The 16,158-nt window shown below is 38.1% G+C and overlaps 1 protein-coding gene across 1 annotated transcript in view; it reads left to right on the top strand.

The window, feature by feature from the left end:
- PDSS2 (decaprenyl diphosphate synthase subunit 2) overlaps nucleotides 1-15,917 on the top strand; it is a 287,192-nt gene extending 271,275 nt beyond the window's left edge. Inside the window, exon 8 of the mRNA XM_074187281.1 lies at nucleotides 7,676-15,917. Coding sequence (XP_074043382.1) covers nucleotides 7,676-7,834 — 159 coding nt within the window. The 3' untranslated portion in view covers nucleotides 7,835-15,917. The remainder of the gene's footprint in view (nucleotides 1-7,675) is intronic.
- Nucleotides 15,918-16,158: the final 241 nt, after the last annotated feature.

Here is a 16,158-nt window from a genome sequence, read left to right as displayed (position 1 = left end):
CATCTCTCCAAATTTATGAGACACCTGACATAATATTTACCTCCTTGTGATAGATTTTAAATTCATTTGATTCTTTTTTCCTATATTTTTATATAGGGTGGCTAGGTGGCGCAGTGGATAAAGCACCAGCCTTGGAATCAGGAGTGCCTGGGTTCAAATCCGGTCTCAGACACTTAATAATTACCTAGCTGTGTGGGCAAGCCACTTTAACCCCATTTGCCTTGCAAAAAAAAAAACTAAACTAAAAAAAATCCTTTATTATTATTATTATATAGACAACCATGTCTGGGTGTTCCTGATCCTCTTAAGCATTATAGAGAATGCCAGTTTCTGGCCTGGTTTTGATGCTTTCTTTAATACTTTCAGGTTGAATTCATTTTCCCCTTTGGATTTCTCATAGCATTGCTATTTGCACTACTTCTTTGCAAGTCAAAATGAACTATTTTGTCTTCTAATGTTTGTGTATATGACTTGTCTTATTCTAGGTCTTCACCTCCCTGAGGGCATCATTTGTCTTATTCATCTGTGCATCCCCAATTTAACATAGTTCCTTGCTTACACTTTAGAACTATTGGTTGCATTGCAATGACAAAAAATATAGTGTGTCTTCAAAAGACTGAGAAATGCAGAAAACTCAGAGGCCTGAAAAATCTACCTGTGACACATCTAGGTCCTAACATAGAGCCTCCTTAATTGCAGGGATATAAGATTTTCAATAGTTGCCCAGTGTTTCCAAATGCAGACACAGGGGGCACACAGCTGAATAAAGTAGTGATGGTGATGATGATGATATATATCATTAACATTTTAGATATCTTCTAGGAGTCAGGATCAATGCTGAGTGCTTTTCATTATTATCTGGTTTGATCTTCACAACAGCCCTGGAAGGTTTTGTTGTTGTTGCTGTTGAATCATTTTCAGTTGTATCTGACTTTTTGTGACTCCATTTGGGGTTTTCTTGGCATAGATACTGGAGTGGTTTGCCATCTTCTTCTCCAGTTCATTTTACAGATGAAGAAACTGAGGCAAACAGAATTAAGTGAATTGTCTAAGGTCACACAGCCATTAAATGTCTGAGGCCACATTTGAGCTCACCAAGAGAATCTTCCCAGGCATTCTAACCTCTGTGCCACTTAGGAGGTACTATTATTAACATCCCAATTTTACTGTTGTAGAAAGTAAGACAAAGATTAAGATGCTGAGATCCAATTTGAATTCAAGTTTTCCTAAATCTAGGAGTGGTGCTTTATCCAATGTGCTACCTCACTCTCCATAAGTAAGTCCAGTTTCCCTCCAAAAAGTAACAGTCTGTTTCTATCGTCTTTTTTATTAGACAGATAAGCTTTCCTTTGGCTTTCTTACTCACTTATTCCCATGGACAGAGATTAGACCTACAGATGAGAAGCAGGACCATGTCTATTCAGATAGGTGAGGAAAGAATAGTCATTGACAATAGAGGTTGGCAGTCAGTGGTAACTGTTTTCTCTTCTCTGGATCTCAATCTATTATGGAGACCCAGTCTCATGTTTTCCAAATCCAATGCTCTGTTTAATACACCATCCTACCCATCATTGAGAAGAAAGAGAGACATAGGGAGAAAATCTCTTTAAAAAATCAGAAATAAAAAGTGAAAGTTTTATTGGTATTGAATTCCTTCCATTTGTCCCTGGATTGTATAAGCCTACTTATATTTATATATATACATATATATGTATATATGTATATATATATCTTCTTCAGCCAAGACCTATCATTTATGTTAACAGAGGCACGTGTCACTCAGAAGGTTTTTAACGAACATTAAGTAATAATGTACTTCATATTAAATACTTTATGTGCTCTTTTCCCTTAGTTAATTCCCTTAATTCCCTTAATTGAATCCTTTGACAGGAGAATCAAATGTAATTTATTTCAGGTGATGCTACACTTACCCCCATTACTCAGTGGGTTAATTGGGTTTAACTTTAAAGTTTGTGCCCTAGGGTTTACATTGGAAAATAAAGCTCCAACTGGTCTTCCACTTGTGATACAAACAAGCATCAGGGTTAAAGCAACAAGCCATATGTGATATTTTGCGCTTTTAGCTAGCCATAACCTGATATGGAACTTTGAGCCCCCAAGATCAATTTGACCTTTTAGGAAGTCATGTTGTAGCTGAGGAGAGCTAACAGCAACATTGTTAGAAAGAGATTGGATGGAAGAGAAACCAATAATCAGGGTTTTCTGATGAAGCAAAAATTAGCTTCTCCCTTAGATTTCTCAGTTGGTAATTTAGAATATTGAATTTTTTTGTTTTTTTCCCAGTATGTGCCATTGACCAGTTAGCTCAGTTTGTTCCATCACTGAACTAATGAAACCAAAGTCAACAAGCTCCATCCCTCTTGGAGGCAGCTTGCTCCAAGGTCACAGACTGCCTCTTTGGCCACTGTTTGTCCTTTGTCATTACATGGGGAACAAGAAGAAAATATGAATAGAAAAATGCAAACCTGTAGCTACCATTGGAGAAGCTATTCAGAGTACATGCCTTCCTAATCAAGAGTGCCTTTTTGGGATATCACTTTTTTGTACTACAGATGGTGTTGTCTTTGTTAACAAGTATAAATTCATCACCTATTCTTGTTTTCAAGTTTTTACTTTTTTAACAAAAGGGTTTTCTTTGAGCCATCATCCATCTGATATTTAGTTGTCATTAGTACACATACATATATGAAAATATGCTGAAGAATGCTTTCCATAAAGAATTGGGTTGCTAGATAAATCAAAATATTAATTTTTTTGTAATTGAAAGTTATGCAAAGATGAAACAAAGAGAACCAAAATAGCATCACTATGTTGGGGTCAAGGTACAGTGTGTCCAGTTGTGGTTGTTCAGATCAGTATGAGCTCAGAAGTCTCCACCAGGGTCAATTTCAAATAGTCCATTTGAACATTTGGAGTGGAGATGGTGCTTTGGCCATCTAGTGAAGCCTACCGACCCTTCTTCAGAATAATAGAAAGTACATGGGGTTACAGAGGAAACTGATAATATTGAAGTGCTTATTGAAATATCAGAATTTTTTTTAATTTCACAAACACCAGATTATTCAGCTCTCATCTAATCCAACCTCCTCATTTTATAGTTGAAGAAACTCAGAACCAAAATGATAAAATAATCTGTCCAAATTCTCAAAATTCCAAAGTGATCCAGGTCATCTGACTCCAAATCCAGTGCTCTTTTCACAAATAATATTCAGATCCTGTAAATTGTAACCTAGATTATTGTATCAGCCTACTAGTTATTTTTCCTGCAAGCCTATCCCCATTTAAATGAATTCTTCATATTGCTAATACAATTGTCCCTTCCATGTCACAAATTTCCCTGTCACGTTTCAGTAAAGCAAAAGTGAGCATAAGAAATTAAATGGGGGGGAGCAGCTAGGTGGTGCAGCCCTGGAGTCAGGAGTACCTGAGTTCAAATCCAGCCTCAGACACTTAATAATTACCTAGCTATGTGGCCTTGAGCAAGCCACTTAACCCCATTGCCTTGCAAAAAAAAAAAACCAACTAAAAAAATTAAATGGGTATTTGGGGAGAGTTCTTTGGAAGCCACGGATGATGCAGAAGACCAGCAGATGAGGGAAAAGTTTAGAAACTCACAAATGCGTAAAATATATGTATAGTTTGATATAATAACAACATTTTATCCTTTAATACCATAATAATTCAGACTTTCTCTGATATGAAGGAAGGAACAAAAAGTTTTTATGTGGATTTTCCAGTGTTCCAGGGTACCATTACTCCTTTGTTGTGGAAAGGATAACAATACGTGTAATTTGCTTAATGCACCACTGATCATATTAAAAAATCTTGAATAACTCCTCCATTGCCTGCTGCAAATTCCACCTATGGGTAGGCAAATGAACCTGGAAATAGCATGGTACCCTAAAGGAGAGACCAGAAGGTGGCATGTGCCAGGCATATCAGACTACTACCACTATATCTACCACTGGCTCCCTGGACTCCAGTGGAGAAAGCCTGGGACCTGAGCCTAAAACAACAAGGTATGGCAGGTTCCTATAGACTGCTAGCCCTGCTTCTAGCTTGGGCCTCACAGCCAACACTGCAAGAATAATAATATTTGTCCTTCATTTTCGAAGAAGACCAAAACATCTGGGATGTGATGCCATGACAAGCACATGAATCAGATTTGAGTGGGGGGTGGGGTTTACTAAGTCATCAGCCTCACTTTCTCCTCTAGAGCCATCTGGTCCAGTGGTCAGATAAGAATCAGGATGACTGGAGATGGTCCCAGTTATGAAACAATCAGGGTTAAGTGATTTGCCCAAGGTCACAAGCCAGTAATAATCAAGTGTCTGAGGCTGGATTTGAACTTCTTTCCTCCAGACTTCAAGGCCAGTGCTCTATCCACTGTGCCATCTAGTTGCCCTACACTGGGAGAAACTATCACTATGAAGATACAGTGCTCCTTCTTCAACATCACACAACAGAATGCTACAAAAGCTCATGCAACAGGCAGATAAGCCCAAGAGCAGGGGAATGTCAACATCCTGCTCCTAGATCAGCTCCCATAGCCATTATCCTAGGAAGCAAACCCTATGCAGATGAAATATGGAATCTGCTTTTGTAAGTTCTATAATCAATATTCCTGAAGACCCAGAAAAGAAAGTTTTTACCCCCAAAGTCCTTGGCACTATCAAATGATTCTGATATGGTTTTATCTGTGGAAATGGTAAAGAAGAGGCATTCTTATCTGCTTTATGGCTGTACTCTAATGACCATGGGATGTTATCATCTAACATGGAGCTGAAACCTTCTAAATTCTAAAGTTGAAACCTCTCCCATTAGAATATGAGTCTGACTGAATTCGAATCTGGCTTCAGATACTTCATAGCTGTGTGGCCCTAGACAAGAACCTTAATCCTGTTTGCCTCAGTTTCCTCATCTGTAAAATGAGCTGGATAAGGAAATGATGAACCTCTCCAGAATCTCTACTAAGAAAACTTCACGTGGGGTCTTGAAGACTGAAAATGACTGAACAATAACAATATCCTCACTATATCTATTAAGTGCTTATTATGTGTCATCAGCACTATGCTTAGCACAATGCAAATATAGTAGAAGGATAAACAAACACATACTCTGTACTTAAGGAACTTACATTCTAATGGGGGTGGGGTGGGAAAACAACAGGTAAACAGGATTCAGCCTCATAAAAGCTCTCTCCCTCCTCAAATTTCTCATACCCTTTGTCTTTACCTTTGTCCTACACGTAACTCATCCTGCCTTATGGCATAATTATCTGTGTATCTTTCTCCCCAATTACATTGTAAATTTATTGAAGCAAAAATCTCTTCTAATTCTACCTTTGACTCCCCTCATCCAGCAAAGAGCTTTGTATATAGCAGGTGCTTAATATATGTTGAATTATTGACTAATGAAGCTGATCATCCTGTGAAGCTAGGGGATGTCATTAAATTATAGTTACTTGGGTCATATGAAGCATAAGCATAAAGGCTTCCTTTCCTCTTACTTCTCATCCCTCTCACTTTCTTATCACTTCTCTCGCTTTTTCATTCTAGCCTTATCACTCAATTGGAACTGCTCTCTTCAAAATTATCCTGACTTCTTAATTCCATAATCTAATAGTTATCTCCATCCTCATCTTTCTTGACTCCTCTATATCATTTAGTATTATTAGTTCCCTCTCTTCCTCCTGAGTTATTCTTTTCCATGGAATTTAATGACAGAGATCTCCTTGGATCACCAAGTGGGTCTTGTCCTAAAATTATGGGCCACTGTGCCACCTAGCCGCCCCCTCAACTATACTTTTCACAACATTTCTTACATATGACCACTTCTTTGATACTGATAACACCCTGGTATGGTCTTCATCATTTCATGTCTAAACTTTTGAAGCAACCTTAATACCTTAATAAGGTTGATCTCCCTACCAGTGTCTCTCCTCATTCCAGTCCATCCTCTACTCAGTCACCAAATTGATCTTCCTAAAGGTATAAGATTTTATGGTTGTCCTTCCACTCAGTAAACTCTGCTAAGTCCCTATCATATCCAAGATTAAATACAAAATTATCTGGCATTCGAAAACCTCCATAACCTAACCCTTTCTTACCTTTCTTCTCAATTTACCCCTTATACCTTGCAGTCCAGTGACATATTGACCTCCTTGCTGATCCTTTCCCAAGATACTCCATCTTATCCTTTGGACATTTTCTCTGCCTGTTCCCCCAGGCTGGGAATTTTCTTCCTTCTAATCTCTACCTCCTGACTTCCCTGTCTCCTCTTCTCTCTATTGATCATTTCCAATTTATCCTGTCTTGTTTATAGTTGTTTGTATTGTCTCTTTCATTAGACCAAGAACTTCTTGAGAGAGAACATTTTTTGCCTTTCTTTATATCTCCATCAACTTAACACTGTGTTGGAGAGATAATAAGCACCCCCCTATTTTTCTAGGCTTGTGGTACATTCATCAGTACTTCTTTGGCCAAACTGGTTTTGCTTTTTTTCCATTCATAGCATCCTGACTGCCATCTTGGTCTGTTTGTAATCTGCCTTCCTTATCAGTTCCCACCTTAATTCCACCTGATGGAATCCATAGCTTTCTTCAAGATTCATTGTAGTGGTACCTCCCCACTAGGCCTATCTGGATCCTTTCACTCCACTATATTGTTTTATATTTATTTCTTTATGTTCATGGTGTTCCCTCATCCCCCAGTAGAATATGAGCTCCTTGAATATAGAGAGACAGTTTCCTTTTTGTATTTGTTCCAGCCCCTAATATGGTTCCTGGAACTTAGATACTATTAAGTCTGATCATCAAGAATTACTTAAAATTGAAACCTTGGACATGTGCTTATTTATGCTTTGACATGGGGCAGTGTGGCCATTTCTTATAGTTTTCCCTAGGGTTTGAGGTGTATTTGTTTTGGGGTGGGTTACATACTGAACTATTGCTTTATAATGGTAGAAGTTGTCAAGTATTTATGCATTGTGAATCACTTTACATAATTATCTCATTTAATCCTCACAGCCCTCTGAAGTAGGTAATGCTAGATTTACCATTCCCATTTAATTGATCAGGACACTGAGACCCAAACAGGTTAGATGACTTACCCAAGGTCAGGTCTTCTGACTCTTTTCACAACTTACTCTGCTGCCTTATATCAGACAAAGTTAAGTCTTAGAGTGTTTGAGTTACAGCATTTGGAGGCAACACTCTGTATCTGTTTTAAAATTTCATTTGGACGAGTATATCAACATATGGTGTAAAAGAAAATAAGTGATTAACTACTATGTCAGTGAAGCATTCTGCCCATAAAAATACCAGGCTGCTGAATACAAAATGCCAGATATTTAAATGCCCTCCACCTGCATTACATTCATCCTCGAGAGTGGAACATTTCAAGTTATGGAGAGGTTGTGTAATTACTGTGATTGGGGCTTATTGTGCCATAGGCATGGGAGCACATGGGGCTCCACCAACCTTAAGGTCCTTAGTCCTTTGGACCATCTGCAAATGCTGCCTTCTTTACCTGAAAAGAAGGTAAGAGAACTATTGAATCCATAATCTATTTTCACCCTCTTAAGATGTATATAATTGTAGTGCTTACTGGTTGTCTTCAAAACTGATTTTTATTATGCTTATGTTCCCTAACAGTTGCAAGAAGCAATCCTGGCTGGCAAAGGTGTGACTTCAGCTATTGACCTATGTCGTTACCATGGAAACAAGGCCCTGGAAGCCCTGGAGTGCTTTCCTCCCTCTGAGGCCAGATCTGCTTTAGAAAACATTGTGTACGCTGTCACCAGGTTTCCTTGACACAGAATTTAAAAAGAGACTATTGTTCATCGGCTGAAAATAACAGGGAAGATGGGGGGAGAGGTCTCCACTGTGAACCATCTAAATGTGTCAGTGGTTTAATTTTTTTTTCATTTACCACATAACTGAATGAGCTTCATCTTCTTTCTGGAGCTTTCTACAAACAAAATTAGGAGAAGAAGAAGGGAAAAAAAAAAGGTCAAATAGTTTTCACTTGGCATGCCAGAAGCACACTTGAGGCAGCTCTAGCAGAAATAATTAATGAGCTTCGCTCCTGTGACCTCAGCAAATGGACAGGAAATAAGTTCGTATTGATTGGACTGAGCTAGGGATGGCGCCAGGGTGATGGCCTGTGGTTTCCCTGCACTAAAAAGGACAGAGGGGGGCAGGCAGGCAGCTGCAGGTGTCGTGAACAACCCTTTCTGAGCAGGCCAGAATAGAAGAGCATGTGAAGTCAAGAATTAATGTACCAATTTGTCATTGTGAAGGGAAGTCCAATGAATTAAGAAGGAAAATCCTTTCTCTGTCTTCCTGCAATTATGTCTCCTCTTAGTTTATGTATTCAAATAAGAAAATATTTTGTGCCTTATGTTTTTAATATTTGCTAAATGTACTGAGAAAATGTGTCAAGTGTCTTAGGAAATTTTTAAGTGCTATCTGATATTCATTTGGTTCTTACAAAAGAAGGAATCTCTCTCTCTCTCTCTCTCTCTCTCTCTCTCTCTCTCTCTCTCTCTCTCTCTCCTTCCTGAAAATTAAATTTTTAACCACCATTTCAGAGAACCAAATTTATTCTCTTTGATCAAAGTCATATTCTCTAACTGTGATACATTCTTTTTCCTAATTGGTAAAAGAATTGTCTTTCAAATGAGATGTATAAATTTGTAATACTTGGAATTGAGGAATACTCTTTTATTTGTACAAATTTTCTGTGGTTTAATCGCAGCACCAGGGAGTTTGTTGGGGGGATTTTGTTTAACCTCACTATGTTGAATTTGAAAGTCTTGAACCACAGACATCCAATTACAGAAAGAATATAAGGAATATCACAACCCAGCAACTTGACACTGTCTCTGTTTTGTTCATAGGAGATGATTTTTGTGGTTTGCATGCATGCAATATGAGAACATCGTTGACAAGAAGGCTGAGTTTACATAAATGATCTAGATTGAGACTCAGCTACCTTTCTTCCTTATGTGGTGTAATTACAGCCCAATCTGGAGACAGCTAACACAGCAAACAGATTTCATTACATCCTTCACTCCAATTCTGAGTGGAGTTATTTCTGTTAAATTCTTCATCCCGAAAAAAGTCATAGAGCTTCTTTATCAGGGACCAAATGGGTGGCATACATCCAAATTAAAGATAAAAAAAAAACTATATATGTTAAATCATTGTGTTGTTTAAAAAATATTTAAAATGTACTTGAAACATCATTGTGTAATTGTCTGGTTTTATGCAAGTATGGTTTGAATGTGTTTTAGGGATGTCGATTAGTAGACCATTTTATTTTTCTTTTTAAATTACTTTTCTCACTGATGTTGACTTAATTAGTAACTGTAGTTAAGATGTATTCCATCAGACTTTTTCTTTAATCATTAACTATCCTAATGCTTTGTCTTCTTCAGAAGAGGACCTAAATGTCCTTTAATTCCTATTAAGAAAAGGAATAGTGATGTTTACATTTTATAGAATAAAATTTCTTGTGTCCTAGTGCCTAAACAAAAAAAGTAAAATAAAATAAGAAATTTGAAAAGGAGATCCCTAGTCATCCAGGTAGACACTAACCACTGTGAATACCACATTGAATTTGGAATCAGAAGATCTAGGTTCAAATTCTGTCACTTATCTGTATATCTAACTATAGGCCAAATCATTTAATTTCTGTGGACCTCATCTGTAAAAAATGAAGGGATTGAAAGTTTCCTTCATAATTTAAATCTCTGATCCTACAAATTTCTTTACAAATTCCCATATCTCTTCTTCCACAGCCCAAGTCACAGGATTCTGTTGCTCACTCATACCCCCTGCCCTACCAATTCCAAATATCATAGGATAAAGGACTGAGTGTCCTTCAGACAGGATTCAGAGAATACTTTGAAAACAAAGGGTGTGAAGGGAACTTACACATACAGAAGTAGTATGGCAGAAAGGATAAGGGAACAAGTTGTAGACCAAGAGTCAGAAGAAATACAGATTTGCTGGCATAATACCTTTGAGTTATGCTAATGTTTGTCCACACAGGTCAGAATATACCAGGATCACATCTTTTATGTGCTGATTCTCCTTTTCTAGCATCATTCTTGCTATATCCTATTCTTTTTCTGCCAGCCTTCCTTTCTGAATCTTCTCCCTAATTCCCTTTCTTTGCCTCTTTCCTGGTTGTACCTCCTCCATTCTGATATCTTTTTTCCTTTGCCTTCCCCCAACCCTCAGGTACCAGGTGCCCTCATCCTGTCTTCTGTTTGCCTAGCACTTCTCTTATTACAGACTCATATAATCATGGCCTCTCTTTCAGTGTTTCTCAGATCCAGAAGTATATTTCTCTCTCCTGCTTTCACCCCTACCTTTAAGTTTCACCAATTTAGCTTGGTTCTAGGGAACCAAGTTGTTGAGAACTAATTTATGCCAAGCTATGAAAGAGAGATGGCTACTGGCCCTCCTCAGGGAATGATTTGTTGACCCAAATGAATCTCTAGTGGATTTTCAGACCAAAATGTAGGAAATTTAAATTAGAAATTCCTGTTTAACACCTAGGACTATAGTAAGAAAAGAAACTTATGACCTCTAAAAATTCCAAACCTTTTCAGGAAGGAGTTGGTTTCTTCTCTCATTTTCAGTCTTTTCACTAGCTTTCTGTCAATATCTGAAGTCTAACCTGCTTCTACTGATAATTACCTTTCAGTAAAGTGCTGGTTTCATAGACAGGGAGAAAGGGCTTTTCCAGAATCACAAGATTTGAGAGTTGAACTCTCAAGTGGACTTCTTGGACTACATAGGAGAAAGGATTGAGTGTCCTAGTTCATCTTCACTAGACCATCTAGTTGAACCCATACACAAAAGTAATATACCTGGCCAGGTGTGTTATACTTTTCAGTCCTCTCCTTGAAGACCTCAAGAGAGGAAGAACCCACTGTTTCTTAAGAGAGCTCACTTAGGAATAGTTCAATTTATTAGGAGATTTTTCCCAATAACAAGCCTAATTGACCCATTTGCAGTTTTCACCCATTGCTACTGTTCTATTCTTTGAGACCAAAAGCAACAAATCTTATCACTCTTCCACGTTATAACCTTTCAATCCTGTACTTTCTGAGCCTTCTCTAAGCATGCCAGTTTTTTCACCTGATTTTTATATGTTATAGTCTCATGTCATAGTTGCCCTAGACATTTTTGGTTGTTGCTCATCAATGCCCTTCTTAAACAATGGTACCATAATCAAACAGAATACTGTACATGAAATCTAAAGCAGCATAGTGGGGTTATATTACCTCCGTACTCCTAAAAAGTAGAGCAGCTAGATGGCATGGTAGATAGAGCTCTAAGCTTGGAATCAGAAAGACTCATATTCCTGAGTTCAAATCCAGCCTCAAGTAATTAATTGATGTGATTCTGAGCATTTCACTTAACCTTGTTTGCCTCAGTTCCTCATTTGTAAAATGAGCTGGAGAAGGAAATGACAAACTTCTTTAGGATCTCTGCCAAGAAAACCCAAAACAGGGTTACAGAGAGTCAGACACAACTCACAAATGACTGAATGACAACAAACTTCTGGACAGTAAACCTCTCTTAATGCAGAACATGATCACATTAACTTTTGTGGCTGCTCCATAACAAAGCTGATTCATTGAGCTTGCAGTCTACTTCCAAACTTACACACACACACACACACACACACATCCCCAGATCTTTTCCAGAACATCTTCTGGTCTGTCTTCTTTCTTCTTAGACTTATGAAATTGCCTTTTTTGTACCAAAGTGAAAAAATTTTTACATTTGTCATTTAATTTCATCTTATTAGATTTAACCAAAAGCTCTCACCTGATTCTGCTATCTAGTGTGTTGGTTATCCCTCCTAGTTTTGTGTCTTGTACAGGTCTGGTGGGCATGCCATCTATGGCTTCATCCAAGTATTAAGTAGCATAGGACCAAGAACAGATAAATCCCTGGGTTACTTCACTGGAGATCTGCCATATTGATATTAAACTTTTACTCTCTGGATCTAACCATCCATGTACCTGCCTTTACTGTCTTTGGCTTTTGGGGGATGGATGCAACACTCCTGGGATGTGCCATCACCTGTTGTAAAAGGAAAAGGTCTGAATCTTTCCTTATATAGAGACTTTTCAAAGGAACCTCAGGACAGAGTCCTGGCTCATCCTGATTTCCCCACTCCTATCCCTCAAGTTGACCCTAGAAATTCTTGTTGATTGTTTAAAACATAGTAATTAGTAAATGACTTATTAAGAGTCATTTGAGTAAATGGTTTACCATCTGTTCCTAATTATCATACAGTACAAAATTATGCTTTTCATTAAATGTGTCTGATTAACTTTGTTGTAAATGTTATTTGATTACAATACTGAACTCTATTAAAATACACTCAGTCTTCATAGCTTGTTGCTTATGTACCATGTCATTCACTTATCACTTTAAAACAAGTAGAAGGAACACAGGGCAGCTGAAGTGACACAGTAGATAGAATACTGGGCCTGGACTCAGGAGAACTAGAATTCAAATTCAGCCCCAGGCAATTACTAGGTGTGACCTGGGCAAGCCACTTTTTGCCTCAGTTGCTCATCTGTAAAATGAACTGGATAAGGAAATGGCAAATCACTCCAGTATCTTTGCCAAGAAAACTCCAAATGAGATAACAGAGTTGGACACAACTAAAAACCAACTGAACGACACCAAAAAGGAACACAATTTACTGATTCAATCTAAGTCCTTAATGTTTGGGATTTTGACCTCTCTGGTTTATACTCTTTCTAAGGTCCAAAGATGTTTGAGAGACAATGTGGAATAAAGGACAGAGCATTGTATTTAGAGCCAGTAAACCCTGAATTTAAATCCTGCCTCTGATATTTACAAAGTGTGAGTCAGCAATTCCTTCAATCCCATTAACCGTGAGGTTCCTCTTCAGTACAGTGGTGGGGAAGTATTAGCCGTCCAACCTATCCCATGAGGAGGTTGTTATATTTTTTTTTAGATTTTTTCAAGGCAATGGGGTTAAGTGGCTTGCCCAAGGCCACACAGCTAGGTAATTATTAAGTGTCTGAAGTTAGATTTGAATTCAGGTCCTCTTTACTTCAGGGCCAGTGTTCTATAGGATGTTATATTTAAGCAAAATAATGTGTGTAAAATTCTTCTCAAACTTTAAAGCATACTGCAAATGACAGTCATTATTTAATAAATTATTCCTGTGTATTACTTAGATGGAATCAAATTATTTAAGAAGACAATAACTACTGGTTCAAAATGCACTAAAAAGGATGGTTGGACATGTTCTCTGCAAAATCACATGTAGAACAATGAACTTAAACCCCCTCTCAAATCTGGCAGGGAAATGATGCACAGTTAGATCCTTTTAAATCCTAGCAGGTTCTTTAATACTAATAGGATATTGGAGACCTCCTTTTTAATATTCTCTTGGGTTCATATAGGATCATCATAGATTTAGAGCAGAGAGAAAACTTACATGTCATCTTTTATAGTTGAAGGAAACTGAAGCCCAGAAAGTTAAATCACAAGATAATAAGTAGGAGATTCCGGATTTGAACCCAGTCTTTTGACTGAGTGCAGCTTTCATTCTCTGCCATCACCTTCCCTTTCAGTATATAGTTCCCCTGCAAGTCCATCAGTGTGAAGAATCTCACTTCTCAACTTTCCTGGAATTCTTAATCGGAATTTCTGTGTCCTCTTCCTTTTCCTGCATCCATCTTAATTTATCCTCCCACTTTCGAGACCTACTGTTAACCTCACCTTCCTGCCCAGCAAAGGCTCTTTGCACCTTACATTTAGAGCCTATAATTAGTGTCTCTGGTGAAAGAATGACACACCCTCTGCTACCTGAGCAAAAGGTCATTAATGAACAGGGTTTTTTTTATCTAATTACTATGATTGAAGAGCTCTTAGAGCAAATCAATCTTATTTTTCTTAAGGAAAAAGCTTTCAGACTAAGAATTCTATTATCCCCACATCTCCTACTCTGTATTAAGGTTTCCTTTTCCAAAATAGAATAATTATTTGCTTTATTCCTGATCTTCTCATCCAAGATTCAGGCAAAATTAAGGTGGACTGACAGTGGAAAGGGCAGCTAAGGCTTGGAATTAAGGAGACTCCTTGTTTTTCACTTTGGAAGAGGCCCTGAGAAATCAGGAAGGAGTGCCTGAGTTCAAATCCGACCTCAGACACTTAATAATTACCTAGCTGTGTGGCCCTGGGCAAGCCACTTAACCCCATTTGCCTTGCAAAAACCTAAAAAAAAAAAAAAAAAAGGCTAGTGTCAAACTGTAGAGGACCTTAAATGCCAAGCTAAGTAAGATGCTTGGTCTTAATTCAGTAAATAATAGAGAGCTGATGAAATGTTTTGAACAGAGGAGTATGATGATCAGATTTATATATATAAAGAAGATTAATTTGGCAGGAATATTACAATTAGGGGACATACTGCTCGAGACAACAAAGGAATGAGGACTACAAAAGCCAAACTCAACAGTCACACGCCAAAATGGAAAGATTCAAAGGCACAAGGACAACAGACAAAAAAAGACTGAAAGGAGGCAGAACTAAGGGAGAGATCTGGGTGGGCCATCCATCAGTCCCTGCAGACTTCTTGGACCCAAACTGGTTCTCTCCTCTTTCCCTCACTTTTGTTCTCCATGCCTCCTCAATTCCAGACATTGTAAAATACTCTCATAGCTTCTTAGACATTTCCAACATCTTTGTTTTTCTCTAAAATAGAGGACAAAGGTTAGCTAGAAATAAAAAAATTATTTTTAACTAGACATGATGGGGGCAGCTAGGTGGTGGAGTGGATAGAGCACCAGCCTTGGAGTCAAGAAGACCTGAGTTCAAATATGACTACAGACACTTAATACTTAGCTGTGTGACTTTGGGAAAGTCACTTAACCCCATTACTTTTCAAAAAACCAACATGACAGACTAAATCCCCCAAGAGAAAGAAGGTAGGAAGCAGAGAAATCATACATTAAACCATATACTACATTGACACAAAGAAAGACCCAGGAGGATTCAGTTCAGTCCAGAAGAGTTGTTTAGTCAATTTATCATATCCAACTCTGTAATCTCATTTGGGGTTTTCTTGGCAAAGATAATGGAATAGTTTGTCATTTCCTTCTCCAGTTAATTTTACAGATGGGGAAACTCAGGCAAACAGGGTGAAGTGACTTGCCCAGGATCACACAGCTAGTAAATATCTAAGGCCAGATTTGGACTCAGTAAGTCCAGTCTTCCAGACTCCAGGTCCAGCATTCCATATACTATGCCACTTAGCTGAAAGGAGCAAAAAGGATTTGAGTATAGACTAGCTAACTCTACCCCCATCATTGGAGACTATATTGTGATGAGAGATCACTGGACTCTCAGAAAACTTGGTTTCAAATACCACCTTGGACACTACTTGGATATCACTAATATTGGGCAAGTCTCTTCTGTTCTCCATTTGCTCATTTGTAAAATGAAAGGGTCAGATTCAATGACCTAAAGTTCTCTCCCAGCTCAAAATATTATGATTCTCTGACTATATTAAGATGATGGTAGAATTATTGAAACAAGGAAGTGATTTGAGAAATTTCAGAAGTCAACTCAATACCATTTGAGAGTCATTTTGTTATGCCCTCTGAGGGAGGGAAAGGGAAAAAGACATAGGAGACAATAGCCACATCCCCAACATGATAGTTTGATAAATGCTGGTGCCATTAGGAAGTCAAAAGGCAGGGCAAATTTTGGGGAAAGGATGAGTTCTGTTTTGGACACAGAGTCAATAGTGAGGGCTATCTGAGCAGGGGGCTGCTAGGTGGTACAGTGGATAAAGCATCAGGGCTTACTTGGGAAAACATCTTCCTGAATTCAAATCTAGCCTTGAATATTTATTAGCTGTGTGACCCTGGGCAAGTCCCTTAGCCTTGTTTGCCTCAGTTTCCTCATCTGTAAAATGATCTAGAGAAGGAAATGGCAAACTACTCCAATATCTTTGCCAAGAAATGGAAATATAGAGTTGGACATGACTGAAAAAATACTGAGCAGCAACAATTGGACAGTTTGAGATGTGGGATTACAGAGAAAAGTCAGAGTAGATTCAGGTT

The sequence above is a fragment of the Macrotis lagotis genome, chromosome 5 (genome assembly GCF_037893015.1).
Source record: "Macrotis lagotis isolate mMagLag1 chromosome 5, bilby.v1.9.chrom.fasta, whole genome shotgun sequence".
NCBI lineage: Eukaryota > Metazoa > Chordata > Mammalia > Peramelemorphia > Peramelidae > Macrotis > Macrotis lagotis.
This window is presented reverse-complemented; position numbering and strand designations above follow the sequence as displayed.